This window comes from Vigna unguiculata, chromosome 7 (assembly GCF_004118075.2).
Source record: "Vigna unguiculata cultivar IT97K-499-35 chromosome 7, ASM411807v1, whole genome shotgun sequence".
Classification (NCBI taxonomy): domain Eukaryota; kingdom Viridiplantae; phylum Streptophyta; class Magnoliopsida; order Fabales; family Fabaceae; genus Vigna; species Vigna unguiculata.
In genome coordinates, this window is record NC_040285.1 from 30,050,455 (window position 1) to 30,065,514 (window position 15,060).

The window sequence follows — 15,060 nt, forward strand, 5'->3', positions numbered from 1 at the left end:
AGAAGACAACATTCAAACCTGATCGTCATCACCAACAATTGTTATTTTATGATGAGATGCAAGTATCTTTAGAAACTTGTATTGCATGGCACTGGTATCTTGGAATTCATCTATAACAATAGCTTTCCATGAATCCTGACATTCTTTCAAAACTTATTCATAGTTTAAACAAACACAAGTTAGTTCAACTAATTGTAACAAATGAATAGATTTTAAATAGTTGTATATTTATGAAAATGAAATTATTACCTTCAGGAAAATCACTAAGTAGCATCACAGAACAGTTGATCAAATCATGATAATCCAGAGCATTACAAGATTTTAATATGTTGTTATAATTCTCAAGAATTTCTGCCTGGTTATAGACCAGAAAAAAAAAAGTATGAAAACCACAAAACATGTTATTGGTGTTTGTGTGTGCATGCATGTGGAAAAGCCTTTATTTATTAACTTACTCCAATTTCATTGCCCATTGCACGACATTCTGCAGAAGTTCTTCCCGAAGCTTTGGCCTGAAATAGTGTAATATTATTGCATGTGACAGGATAAAACTTTACCTATTAAGCACAAGAATTAAAAGATCCTTACCAAGCAATTATAGGTGACAGCTTAATTTATAAGATATGCATAATTTTGCCACAAAATTTCTGATTAATAATTTAGAAGCAAACAGCTTACAGCTCAACTTTCCAGTCCCTAACAACATAAACAACCAACTGCCTGGTGAAGATTAATGAACTATCAAGCCTTGGATTACAAAGAAATTTGTACACAGGTAGATGTCTGCCAAGAATCGTCATGGATACAAGGGAAGTCGCATGACCCAAATTAAGAAAATAGTGAAAATATAAAACCGGTGAAATTATAGTTTAGAGTAATTTTGTGCATGATAATTGATTTGTCCAGTAAGACACCTTTTTATTAAACTACATAATAGAATCAAATATTTAATTTCAAATGTTTCTCAGATTAAGTATACTAGTCAAAGAAACATGATACATGAAGTAGCTTGTGCTTGTCAGAAATAAAACTATTCATGATTATTAATGTTAGAGATCTCACATTGACTAAAGATATAACCAAATTATAATATATAAGTGGGTATAAACCCAACCTTAGAAGCTAGTTATAAGAGGTTGAGTTACACTCAAAGTCCACTTTCTAATATGATATCGCAGTCTATCATAGCAACGTTTGTTAGGCCCCTTAAGTTACTATTGGACTACCCACAAATATCTACTCTCACACTTGAGATGTCCAATCTTCAAAATTAGGAGGTGCGTTGAGGATTTCACTTCAATTAGAAATACGATCGTATTATATTATATAAGTAGGTGCAAGTTTCACTTTACAAACCTATTTTTAAGGTTGAGTTAAGCTTAAATTTTGCTTTCTACGATGGTATCAGAGTCTATCCTAGTAAAATTTGTGGATCAATCATGTTACTCATTATCAAACCACTCACAAATATTTAGTCAAGATGTCTGGTTTTCAACATGAAAGTGTGTTGGAAATATTATATTGACTAGAGACATGGTCATATTATAGTATTGGGTGTAAATATAATAGTACATATACAAGCATTGTGAGGTTGACTTCAAGACCACTTTCTAAGAATTAGAATTTGGGCTTAAAGCTAACTCAACCTCATATAATCAACTTGTACATTGAGGATGTTTATAAGATCTAATTAAGTCATATCATATCTTTAGTCTATGTTAGAGTAAAGACACCCCCTTCAAGCCAGATGAATGGAATAGCATAAGTGGAATGACAATTTACTTCACGTACATACACTTTAGAATAAAAATATCAAGGATAATGGAGTGAGAGCTCTTTCCTTGACATTATTCCAACAAAGATATGTTGTTATTCAATATTCTAGCACGAAATTTCTCTTCAAATTAAAATTTGCAATTTACTTAGTTATGATTTGTTAATTAGGAATATCCTTCTCAAAAAACAAGTGCTGAGACATTGTTGAGCAGGGAATACATGAGGTCTTGCCATATCAGCAGCAAGACGTCAAACCGCCCTACTACCTACTTAAATCAAAGAGTATGCTAAAATTGTATCTAAGCCATAGCGCCACATCACACATGATATATTTACACTCGCAAAGTTTTAATTACAAATTACAATAGTGATTTTCACTTTAATTAAAACTCTATACCGTACACATACACTAGATACTTTTAATAAATAAATTAAAAAAAAAACAAATTCTACAGCAAACCGGACTTTTTGTAAACATACAATTTGATTTTAAATATATACAATGAGTGAGATGATAATTTTACAACAGAATTGAGAGAGGTTAACGTAGCTTTTGCAAAAGCATTTCAAACGGAGGTTTGGAATGACTGACTCTTTGAATAGACTGAGTACCTGAGCCACAAACTTTTGCCATTTCTTCGCCTTATCCTTGAACTGTTTAGGATTCTTTGGACTATTGGATAAATCATCCATTAATAATGCACCATCTTTATTTCTACTCTTTTCATTTTCTAACAATCTGATGGCCTCAATAATTGCATTTCGCTGCTGACCCTGTCCATAAATAAAGAATTCAGATGTACGACCTAACCTGCAGCATAATTTGAATATTATTCAGGAATCATTCTAACAATAAGAGAAAAAAAAGCTTACAGATGCAGCAAATAGTTCACACAGATCCAGTCATATAATAAATGAATGCTCATGATTAAGTAACTGGCAATATGGCTTTAAAACAAGATGTGATACACCATTTTTAATGATCTTAAATATTGTTCTTGTATGTCTTTCTCTCTTTTCACAACAAAAGTTTCTTCCATGGCTCTAAGTGACACCCCATAGTAATGAGCATCAACAAGTCAATTCAAATTTTTGAGGGCTAATGCATTATGTTTATATTTGGTTGAAAAGAGTCATATGTGTCTTTAAGCATGTGTATTTGCCCTAGATCAGCTATAAGGTAGGACTAATCTTTTTGGTTTCTCCTTGGCCCAATATTCATAATATTTCATGGCAGTTTCTATCAACGACAGTAAGACAAAGTTGACAGCTTTATTGCATTATTGAAAGGATTATTTGATTTGTTTCCCTTTTTTTTCTATTTTGGATGATATCTCATTGTTCCTTTCATGAAACTTCTTTTTCATCAAGTTCCCAAGCTTGATGATTGATAAACAAACCACCATTCTGTCAAGTCATTAATTAATCAGAAATTTAATGAATTTTATCTTATCAATGTTTCATCCCATTTCCCTTGTTCTGTAACACAGTGATGAATTGGACCTTGCAGTTGGAACTATGATACTGAAGGAGCAAATTTTTCAAGTAGATTGCAGTAAAAATGCTCAGTTGGATTATTAGAAGACTGATTTATAAGGTTTCTCAAGCACAATGAGCAAAAGTTTGGATCTTGTTCATCGGCAGAGCGGCATAGATAATCGGCCTGAGCAAACCTTTTTAAGCACATCTATATACAATACCTTCACATTTAATAGCCTTTACGTTTTCAACTTGGCTCTGCTACCTTAAAGCACTCCAGTCAGTGTAAAAAGCAGCATGCTTATGCAGCTTAAACAACACAATCACAATCACAGATCCTTGTCCTTCTGCTTCATCTTTTCCCTTCCCTATCTTCAAATCTAGGATCATTTGTCGTCAGAAGATATATCTAATCTAGGCTACTTACTGCAAGTTTAAGAAAACACATGAAACTCTGCACACTACTTTTATTTCATGCATGTGAAAGAACGAAAGCTAAACAATTTAGCATTATTACAATGTCAAAACTATCATACTTATTTTAGAAATTGAACTTTAAGTCTAGATCAACCTCACGAAACCAACATATAAGATGAGGTTTGCATATAAAAAAATTTGGTCATGTCTCACTGATGGAAAATCTCCAACACTCCTCTCCATGCATGAATTGGACATCACAAGAAAGTAATTGATTCAGTTTTACCAGTTATTCTTCTTTCTCTATATATTTCTATTTTCTACATGTTGTTAGTACGAAAGTCTGATCTTTCTTCTCCCTCTTGGATCTCACATTGCCTAAAAGTCACAATTTTGGTGGAGCGTTGGATCACCGTTATGAATCATAACTCAAGTGTGAGTGACAATTTTGGAAATGTAATCCCTCAGCGGGGCCTCTCACAAGCTTGACATTGCTCACATCACCTCTTGCAACCTTAATGTTCATTGCAGTGCAATTCTCTCGATCTCTATGCACCTTATGGTAACATTCCTCACGACAATGCTTCCCTCCTGCAAACTCGATGTACCTCACGACAGCACTTCTCACAGCCTCGACATTCCTTGAGTGGCACCTTTCCTGGGCTCGTACCTTGTGGCGGAACCTCTCACCAATGTTGTTAAACTCAAGATCGTAAAAGGATCGGGAAGGGAAATGAAAACTCGTAACTTGAGGATTGTAACTTGACTCGTAAGAGTTAGAAGTAGATAAAAAATATATATTCATAAATAGGTGCATCATTTAAAAAAAATATAAATGACAAAAACAACTCATACATAATTCATAAAATGAATCCATAACAATTAAAATAGTTTCATAAGTGTGGCCAAGCATAAAACATCTAATAAATTGTTCAATGTTTAATACAAACTATCCAAGGAATTCTTTCATATCAAAAGTAGGATAATCATCATTGTCCTTCATAGCATCTTCATTTTCATCTACGTCCTCTCCTCTAGGACCTTGATCATTATCAACAATTGGAGGAACCTCCAAATGATCCATAGGTGCAACAACAACACCTCTACTAGCATCTTCATTCTCTCCAACTTGAAGTAAGACTTCTTCATATGAAGCATCCAACTTGAACTTGCTTCATTTTCCTCCACAGTTCATTCATCATCAGAAGCAAGATCATCCATGTTATAGTCCTTTGTTTTCCTAACATCCTTCTTTTTCAATCTTGAATTAGCCATTGATGATGAATGGACTGTGGAGGAAAATGAAGCAAGTTCAAGTTTGGATGCTTAATATGAAGAAGTCTTACTTCAAGTTGGAGAGAATGAAGATGCTAGTAGAGGTGGTGTTGTTGCACCTATGGATCATTTGGAGGTTCCTCCAATTGTTGATAATGATCAAGGTCCTAAAGGAGAGGACATACATGAAAATGAAGATGCTATGGAGGACAATGATGATTATCCTACTTTTGATATGAAAGAATTTCTTGGATAGTTTGTATTAAACATTGAACAATTTGTTAAATGTTTTAAGCTTGGCCACACTTATGAAACTATTTTAATTGTTATGGATTCATTTTATGAATTATGTATGAGTTGTTTTTGTCATTTATATTTTTTTAAATGATGCACCTATTTATGAATATATTTTTTTATCTACTCGTAACTCTTACGAGTCAAGTTACAATCCTAGAGTTACGAGTTTTCATTTCCCTTCCCGATTCTCTTACGATCTTGAGTTTAACAACATTGCTCAAGACGCCTCTCATGCTGCACTAAGAAACACCTCTAGCGATAGTTCTCGGGCAAGCTTCTAGGTTTTTTATTAGGTTGGGATGCATGAATTGACGTGTAACGCAAAACATAGAAAAAACTTTTTTTTCTTTTAAAGCTCAATTGAAAAATTGAAAGAACCGTGACTACCTCTCAGTCAAGGCCCAATTTTTACTATTTAGTGGCTAGAAAGGAGTTACTCCTATGTAACTAGGATGTGGTGTTTACAACTAATGATGTAGTGTTTTATATATTATGAAGCTCAATTGGGAATTTTGAATGAGATATGATAATGTTCTTGTGGACATATATATAAATTTCATAAGATTTGTAAGATCTTACAATCCCTGTTACGATCTTGATTTTGGCTATCAGTTAGTGAATTGATGAATTGTGAACCACGATAAATGCGACAACTAGCATTCAAATAACAAGGAAATTAACAGCAACTTTAGTATCTATAAAAGAAAACAGAGAAGGACACAAGTTATATGTAATAACCAGCATATCAAGGACAAATTAAAGTGAAATCTGGATCAAATTCAGAGCAACATACTTTTCTCCATGTGAACGACAAAGTTGCAAGGAAAATGAATGAAAAGTACTGATAGTAAGTTCTTTAGCTGTTGTCTTCCCAGCTATAGCCCCTATACGTTCTCTCATTTCAGAAGCAGCTGCTGTTGTGAATGTCATAGCCAGAATGTTTGATGGACTAATGCCCTGCTCATGTTTAGCAGAGAATAGAAATTACAAACAATTGAGCAACAAAATTTACAGAGTAAAAAAAGAAACTTAAATACATAAAGGTAGAAAAGATGGACAGGTATCAAAGATACGTAAGTGAAAAGCGTGTAGCTCTTAGGAACGATTCTTTTGCATCACCTCATTGAGCAGCATCAATACACGCCCGACCATTGTGGATGTCTGATATAAAAAAATACATCATAACAAAAAAAAGGACAATTCAGCTTTAATATGAAAATCCAAAAACTCAAAGGGAAAAGAAAATTGTCCACATTCAATAGGACCAAAAAGGGCATAAAGTAGAAGACCTTTCCACTTCCTGGACCAGCTACAATCATTAAAGGGGTTGAAATATCAGTGCAAGCTGCTTCTCTTTGCCTGTCATTTAGGGACTGCAAGTATTTCAAATATTCCTCAGGCATGCTGCTGTTGCTATTTAGTAAACCTTGCAAGCTTGTATCCACTTCCTCTTGTATAGTATCCAGATCCACCCCATAGTTAAGCAGGTAATCATTTCCTAAACCCACAGAAACAGTACTGCATCCTGAACTCAGACTAACCTCACCAGAAATATTGCTCTGGTTCAAAACTTTCTCGTCACATATACGATCGAACTGCTGCTCTGCTGCTTTCTCTGCAGATTTCTGCTCGACCAAAATGTCAATCTGCTCCAAAAAAGAGTCATCAAAATCGTCATCGAGAAGGCCACTCGCGGCAAAATAATCCAGCTCTTTAGGTTTAGAGCCTTCAGGTTCTCTCCTTGGAGTTTCAAACAAAGCTCGACACAGATTCTCATTCGCGGAACCAAGTGCAGAAAGAGACACACTCCTTGCATTGAAGCTGCCGTGAATTGACTCAGACGATGGACCATGGTAATTCCCAGTCGCATTGAACATATTCAGCGATACCTCCGCAAGAGGAACCCTCTTCGCAAAAGAATCGGAACCAACATCACCAGCATTCTTGATTCTACGAACAACAAAAAGATTACGGAGCTAATAACGAAATTAATTCGCGCGTAGGCGTTTAAAAATGCATTGACGTTTTTTCTCTTTCTTGCATTCGATCTTCAAAAATAGAGTTAAAGAAGAAATATCGCATTCTTGATTCTACGAACAACAAAAAGATTACGGAGCTTCAAATAACGAAATTAATTCGCGCGTAGGCGTTTAAAAATGCATTGACGTTTTTTTCTCTTTCTTGCATTCGATCTTCAAAAAAAAAAAAAAAAGAGTTAAAGAAGAAATATCGCATTCTTGATTCTACGAACAACAAAAAGATTACGGAACTTCAAATAACGAAATTAATTCGCGCGTAGGCGTTTAAAAATGCATTAACGTTTTTTCTCTTTCTTGCATTCGATCTTCAAAAATAGAGTTAAAGAAGAAATATCGCATTCGATAAAATGGAAAATTGGAAGGATTAGAGAAAGAGGGTTACCGGTGAGAGTGAAGGGGAGAAGAATCCGAAGGTCTTTTTCGAGAGAGAATGGGCTTCGAAGCACTGAAATAAGCGCTGATTCGGCCACTTCTTTGGTCCGTCATTTCGGTGGGAAGTTCAGAACGTCAAACCCTGCCGCGGTTACTGACAGGGTATTCTGCGAGGCGCATGAAGGAGACCACGAATGACTATGGTTTCTTTCTCCTGCTTTTGAAAGTGTTTCTTTCCTTTTCCCTCCCTTAAAAAAAACTTTTTTTTTATTTATATGCTTTTAGAATGAAAAATAAATAAATAAACTAAAATTGTCTCAAAAAGGCAAATGAGTTGGTTGGTATTCCGAAATATTATTTTACATAAGAACATCTTACATAATTTAAAATATATGTTCGACTGTAATTACTCAAATTTGTTTAAAATGTTAACATTTTTGTAATTTCAATTTTAAAAAATTTATATAGTAAAATTCAAAAAGAGTTTTATAAATTTATGAAAAATTTAAAAGTATTTTATGAAACTTTAGAAAGTGATTAAACTTAAGTAAATGATAAATTAAAACCACTTTATATTAAGTATCTTCACTCGCTCATATTAAAAAGTAATCGTTTGGTATTTTGGTGACAATAAATTTATTAAATTTTAACAATGTTTTTTTATAAGAAATTCTACTCGAAAAATAAATTTAAAAATATTTATTTGTAAAGTTTTTAAATTTATCAAGGACTTATATGTAAAATTGTAAATTTATCAGAGATCTAATTGCAAAGTTTTTAAATGTATCCAGAACATAACTGCAAAACTTTTAAATTTATTAGAGACTTGCAAAGCTTTTAAATTTATCAATACCTAATTACAAAGTTTTTAAATTTATCAGGACCTAACTGCAAAGTTTTTAAATTTATCATGAATGTAATTGCAAATTTTTTAAATTCATCAAGACCTATGTGCAACATACCTACAATTTTTTTAAATTCTTTAGGGACCTACCTATAATATTTTTAAATTTTTCAGGGACTTACCTACAAAGCGTTTCATTTATCACGGGTCTACCTGCAAAGTTTGTAAATTTTTAAAGACCTACTTGCAAGACTTTTAAATTCATCAGATACCTTCCTACAAAGTTTTTAAATTTATCATTAACATACTTGCTAAGTTTTTAAATTAAGCAGAAATTTAACGGCAAAGTTTCTAAATGTATAAAGGACCTAACTGCAAAGTTTCTAAATTTATCATAGACCTAATTTAAAAATTTTAACTTTATCATAGATGTAATTAAAAAATTTTAAATTTACGAGAACCCTACCTGCAAAGTTTTTAAAAATTTATTGAGGACCTCCCTGAAAAGTTGTTAAATTTATGAGGACTCCAAATTTAAAAATTTATGAGAGACCTACCTGCAAAGTTTTTAAGTTTATCAGGAACATACCAATAATTTTTTTAAATTCATTGGGGACTTACCTGCAATGTTTTTAAATTTATCAAGAACCTACTTGCAAAGTTTTTAAATTTATCAGGGACCTACCTACAATGTTTTTAAATTTATCAAGAATCTACCCGTAATATTTTTAAATTTATCAAGGACCTAACGGTAAATTTTTAAAATTTATCAAGGACCTACCTGCAAAGTTTTAAAATTATAAGGGACCTAACTGTAAAGTTTTAAAATTTAGCAGGACATATCGGTAATGTTTTCAAATTTATCAGAACCTAATTGCAAAGTTTTTAAATTTACGAAGGACCTATCTGCAAATTTTTAAGTTTATCAAGAACTTACCAACAAAATTTTTAAATTTATCACGGACTTACCTGTAAATTTTAGATTTATCAGGGACATACCTACAAAATTTAAAATTTATCATGACTTACTCGTAAAGTTTTTTTAAAAATTTATCAACAACTATCTATAAAGTTTTTAAATTTATTAGGGATCTACCCGCAAAGTTTTTAATTTTATCAAGGACCTAACTGCAGAGTTTCTAAATTTATCAGGACCTACCTACCTTCAAACTTTTTAAATTTATCACGAACCTACCTGCAAAATTTTAAAATTTACGAGGGACCTATCTGTAAAGTTTTTAAATTAATCATGGACCTACCTGTAAATTTTAAGTTTATCATGGACTTACCTGCAAAGCAAAGTTTTTAAATTTATTAGGAACTTACATGCAAAGTTTTTTATAATTATCTGGAACCTAGCTGCAAAGTTTGTTATAGTTATCTGATACCTAAATGCAAAGTTTTTACACTTATTAGGGACCTAACTCCGAATTTTATAATTTATCAAGGACCTAATTGAAAATTTTCAAATTTAACATAAATCTAATTGAAATTTTCTAAATTTATCAGGACCTGACTCAAAAGTTTTTAAATTTATTAAGTATCTAATTGGAAAATTTTAAATTTATAAAGGAACTAATTCACAATTTTTAAATTTATCAAAGACCTAATCGCAAAGTTTCTAAACTTATTATGAACTTACCTGTAAAGTTTTTAAATTTATCATGGACCTATTTGCAAATTTTTTAAATTTATCAGGGACCTACCTGCAAAGTTTTTAAATTTATTAGGGACCTACCTGTAAAGTTTTTTTTTTTTAAATTTATCAGTTAGTTATCTTCAAAGTTTTTAAATTTATTGAAGACCTAACTGCAAAGTTTTTACACTTATCAGGGACCTACCTCCAAAATTTATAATTTATTGTGGACCTAATTGAAAATTTTCAAATTTATCAAATACCTAATTAAAATTTTCTAAATTTATCGGGAACCTAACTCAAAAGTTTCTAAATTTACCATGGACCTAATTAAAAAATTTTAAATTTATAGTAGACCTAATCAACAATTTTTAAATTTATCAGAGACTTAACTACAATGTTTCTAAATCTATCAGGGACTTAACCCCAAAGTTTCTAAATTTATCAGAGACTTACCTGTAAAGTTTTTACATTTATTAGAGACTTATCTACAAAATTTTTAAATTTATCAAGACCTACCTCAAAAGTTTTTAAATTTATTAGGGACCTACATGCACAATTTTTAAATTTATCAATGACCTATCTGCAGATTTTTAGATTTATCAGATACCTAACTGCAAAATTTCTAAATTTATCAGGGATTTAATTGAAAATTTTTAACTTTATCGTATACGTAATTGAAAATTTTTAAATTTATCAACGAGCTACGTGCAAAGTTTTTAAATTTATTCGAGATCAACCTACAAAGTTTTTAAATTTATTAAAGAGCTACATGCAAAGTTTTTAGATTTATCATAAATTTATTTTGATAATATTTTTAAAATCTGTCTAATAGGTAATATTTAAAAAAAAAAAGTACACTAGTCTGGTAAAAACTACAAATAAGAGAGTGAAAATGATTGTTTTGGATGACCAACTAATTCAAATGTGGATTTTTTTACAAAAACTATGAAACAAATCAACACTTACAAAAGAAATTGTCTTTAACATGTACAATCAATCATGTGTTTTTTTCTGCTTCAGATTTTGTATATATTAAATTGCACACTAAATATCAAAGTTTCTTAGATGTGTTACTAATGAGATAAAATCACTAACTTCACTGTGAAGTTGACAAAATATGTGTAGAAAGTCTCTCTTTTGTGTTACTTCAATGGTTATTTCGAGTAGGCCATAAATTTTGATCAATTGCTTTACCAACTAACGTCTTCATTGACACCACAAACTCACAATTGAAAAGCTATCTCCACACCACAATATTAGTAACAAACTTGTTTTTTTGTGTACAAATATATGTCGTTTTCTTTGTAAGGTTTTGTGCACATAGTCATCCTCGTTCAATTAAGTAGTTCCACACAAAATATAATTATGTAGTTTCCACACACGTAGTTCCCACGTACAAAATGGTTACTTCACAATCCTATTCATAATTCAATACTATCTTATTATTATTATTATTATTATTATTATTATTATTATTATTATTATTATTATTATTATTATTTACCCATATTTATAATTTCATAATTCAATATATTTTTTTCTTAATAATGACGGATTAAATTATGAAAAAATTAAAAAATTCTAAAGAAATGCTAGTATATAAATAAAAAATGAACAAAAGAAAAAATTTTTGGAACAATTTAAAAGTACGAAAAAGTTAAAAGATCCGAAAATAAAATAAACAATATTAAAAGTCTATTTTATTGATTGTGGAACAATTTATGCACTTTGATATTTTGTCAATCTCAGGATGAAATTAGTGAACTTTATCTCATTAGTACCACGTCTAAGAAACTATTCAATATACAATTTAATATATAAGCAGTCTTTATGCAGAAAAAGACACGTAATTGTAAATTTAAAAACAATTTCTTTTGAAAGTGTTTCTTTGTTTCATAGTTTTTGTAAAAAAGAAAAATCACATTTGAATTAATAGGTCATGTAAAACAATCATTTTTCACATTTTTTTAACAAATTACTGTACTCTTTTTTTTTTAAATTACCTATGTAGGCAAATTTTAAAAGTATTACCAAAATAGGTCTAAAGTTGGGTTCAAAGAACATGATTTCAACAATAAAGTCGTATTTAAAAAGTGAGACTTATACCTTTATACAAAAGAGTTGTATATTTTTATTTTAACTATCACATCTACCATTTTGTATGTATATTTTTATTTTAACTTATACAAATTGTGGTTCTGGCATACATTTTTTTTATTTTATTTATTTATTTATTACTTATATATGTTTAGAAGTTTGTAGTTTTTATATTTTTAAAATTTTATATAACCATATTTTTTTAATTTTATACTATTTGTTAATAATATAGCTAATGACTTTTAAAAAATTTCTTATCTTTTCATACATTTTTATACAATTATATATTATTTATTATTCTTAATTTTTAGATGTTTATTAATAATTCAATTAATGAACAAAAATAATATTTTTGATTTCTTATATAAAATAAATTTCATTTTAAATCGTTTAAAAAATTTTATTATTAAAACTTATTTATTTAAATAAATAAATATGTATATTTTTTATTTTTAATTTACTTATCAAATTATTATTATATAATTTTAATAATATATACAATTTATAGGTATAAAATTAAAAATGTTTATACAACCACTGATATCACATTTTTTTTTTATGCGGACCATTTCAGTCAAAAACTTTCTTTCCTAAATGCATTTATATTTTTTTAGGTATATATTTAATTTTTGCTGTTTCCTTTAGGAGATGCATTCCATCACTCAATTTTATCGTACAATTTCAAACGCACACACGTGCTTACACTTCACTCAATTACCACATCACGGATAAAAAATTAATTAAAATAAAATTAAAATATCAATTAAAGTGACACATTGGTAGATTAAGAAAGAGTAAGATTTACGGGGTTAAAGTATCACTACCCATTGTTTTTTGGGCCTTATAATATCAAAATTCTAATGATAATAGTCGAAAAAATTACAATTTGTTTTAATACTTCCTTTTGTTAATATATGTCATAGCCATTTATTTTCAAAAGAATTTTACCGAATTTGTCCTATTCACTAGTCATGTACCTCCAACAACTGTTATTAAGTATTAGAATTATTTATTGATTTTAAGACACAATTGTAAAATAAGTTAAAAGAGAATTTTTACGAACCTAACTTATATTATTTGGAGTTACAACTCCTGTGTCTCTTTGAGAATCTTAACATTTTATATATATATATATATATATATATATATATATATATATATATATAATATTATTTAATTGACTTTATAACATTTAATTTGGTGATGTCTAGAGTTCTCAAAATACGAAATTTGGTCCGACCTGTTTCGACCCATCACGGGTTGATGATTTAGTGAGTCAATTCAATCCGGCTTACTTCTTAACAAGTCAAAAAAATTTGAACCCGGCTCGGCCCACCACGGGTTGGCGGGTTAAACGAGTTGGCTCACGGGTTTACTTAATTAAAAAAAATAATTTTTTTTTTATTTTTTTTCAATCAAAACTAAATTGTAATTCTAATTAAAATATAAATAAAGTTTAAGACAATCCAAATATAAACCAAAATAAAAAAAATACAAATTATTTATGTATTGGATAGAAAAAACAACCTAACATAATCCAAATATAAAGCCCAACTCAATAAAAAAAATAAAAAACACTTGTGTGACCCCTATATTTGCGGGTTGGTGAGTCAACCCGGCTCACCATGGGTTCAACCCGAGTGAGCTAGGTTCTAGATGAGTCGGGTCAAAAATCAACCCGTATTCAAATTTGTAAAAAAATTTGAACCTAACTCGACCAAAACCTGTGATGAGCCATATTGGCTCACGGGTTCTAACCCATTTTGACAGTTCTAGATGTAATTGCTATTTTATTTCATCGTTTATTTATTTAATTTTATATAAATGTAAAATTTTGTAATTAATACTAAAAGTAGGAATTTAATTTTTATTAGAAATGAATAATATAATAAAGAAACATCTTGGTCGTCTACCTCAAAGTTCATGATGACAAAAGTCTCTTCGTGGTTATAAATAATGACACAAAAGTCATGAGAAAAATATGACAATCCAACTTATTTTTAATTAAATAAAATCATTTGTCATCTTACTTTAATTACAACAACGTTTTTCATTAACAAGAAAATATCACAACTCTTAACACTTAGGGGCAAGATATTGACCGGTGAAAACTAATTTCAAAGTATAAAAAATTTGTGAACAAAAATGTAATATAAACTTAATTAAAAATATAAAAATTTACAAGATGCTTAATAAAACTTAAAGTAAATTTATATTTTACAATAAAATTGTAAAATATTAAGTATGTTTTTAATTTTTAATTTTTAATTTTTAAATTTTAATTGAAATTGAAATTTATTTTTATTTTAAATTATATATTTTAATTATTAAATTTAAAAAATTAATAAATATAATAATTTTAACTTAATTTTATTAAATTTAATTGATTTTATGTCAAATATATTTTTTATGTTAGTATTTAAATTATTTATATTGTTTGACAAATTTTAACTTAATCAAAATAAAAATATTATATTCATTTTCTTTTTCAAATTTGAAGATAAAATATATAAAAATTTTATAAATTTCAATTTCATGTAAAAGTTCATAAACCAAATACATATACATAATTAACCCAATAATAAAAATACAGTATATACAAAAAATAATTACAAAAAGCTTTTTATACATTACTCTAAATTAGATTATATATAAATAGACACTAATGTAAAATTAATTCGTATATACATGGTTTTAATTCAGTGGCATATTATAATTATATTATAAAAGCTCAAGTAGTGAATTATAGTGCATATAATTTACTGACGGAACAATCTTTAAAGAAAATGAAGGGTGTATATTGAAGTTAGGTAAAAATAGCGAAA

General features: G+C 29.3%; 1 protein-coding gene across 2 annotated transcripts in view; it reads right to left on the reverse strand.

Moving 5' to 3' along the window:
• The window catches only part of LOC114189612 (ATP-dependent DNA helicase SRS2-like protein At4g25120), a 30,236-nt gene extending 22,356 nt beyond the window's left edge, over positions 1-7,880 (reverse strand). For both annotated transcript variants that reach the window (XM_028078230.1, XM_028078231.1), the window contains exons 1-8: positions 7,666-7,880; positions 6,534-7,194; positions 6,364-6,405; positions 6,038-6,201; positions 2,389-2,587; positions 456-512; positions 250-355; positions 19-152 (exon numbers count right to left, since the gene is read on the reverse strand). In XM_028078230.1, coding sequence (XP_027934031.1) covers positions 19-152; positions 250-355; positions 456-512; positions 2,389-2,587; positions 6,038-6,201; positions 6,364-6,405; positions 6,534-7,194; positions 7,666-7,769 — 1,467 coding nt within the window. In that variant the 5' untranslated portion in view covers positions 7,770-7,880. The remainder of the gene's footprint in view (positions 1-18; positions 153-249; positions 356-455; positions 513-2,388; positions 2,588-6,037; positions 6,202-6,363; positions 6,406-6,533; positions 7,195-7,665) is intronic.
• Positions 7,881-15,060: the final 7,180 nt, after the last annotated feature.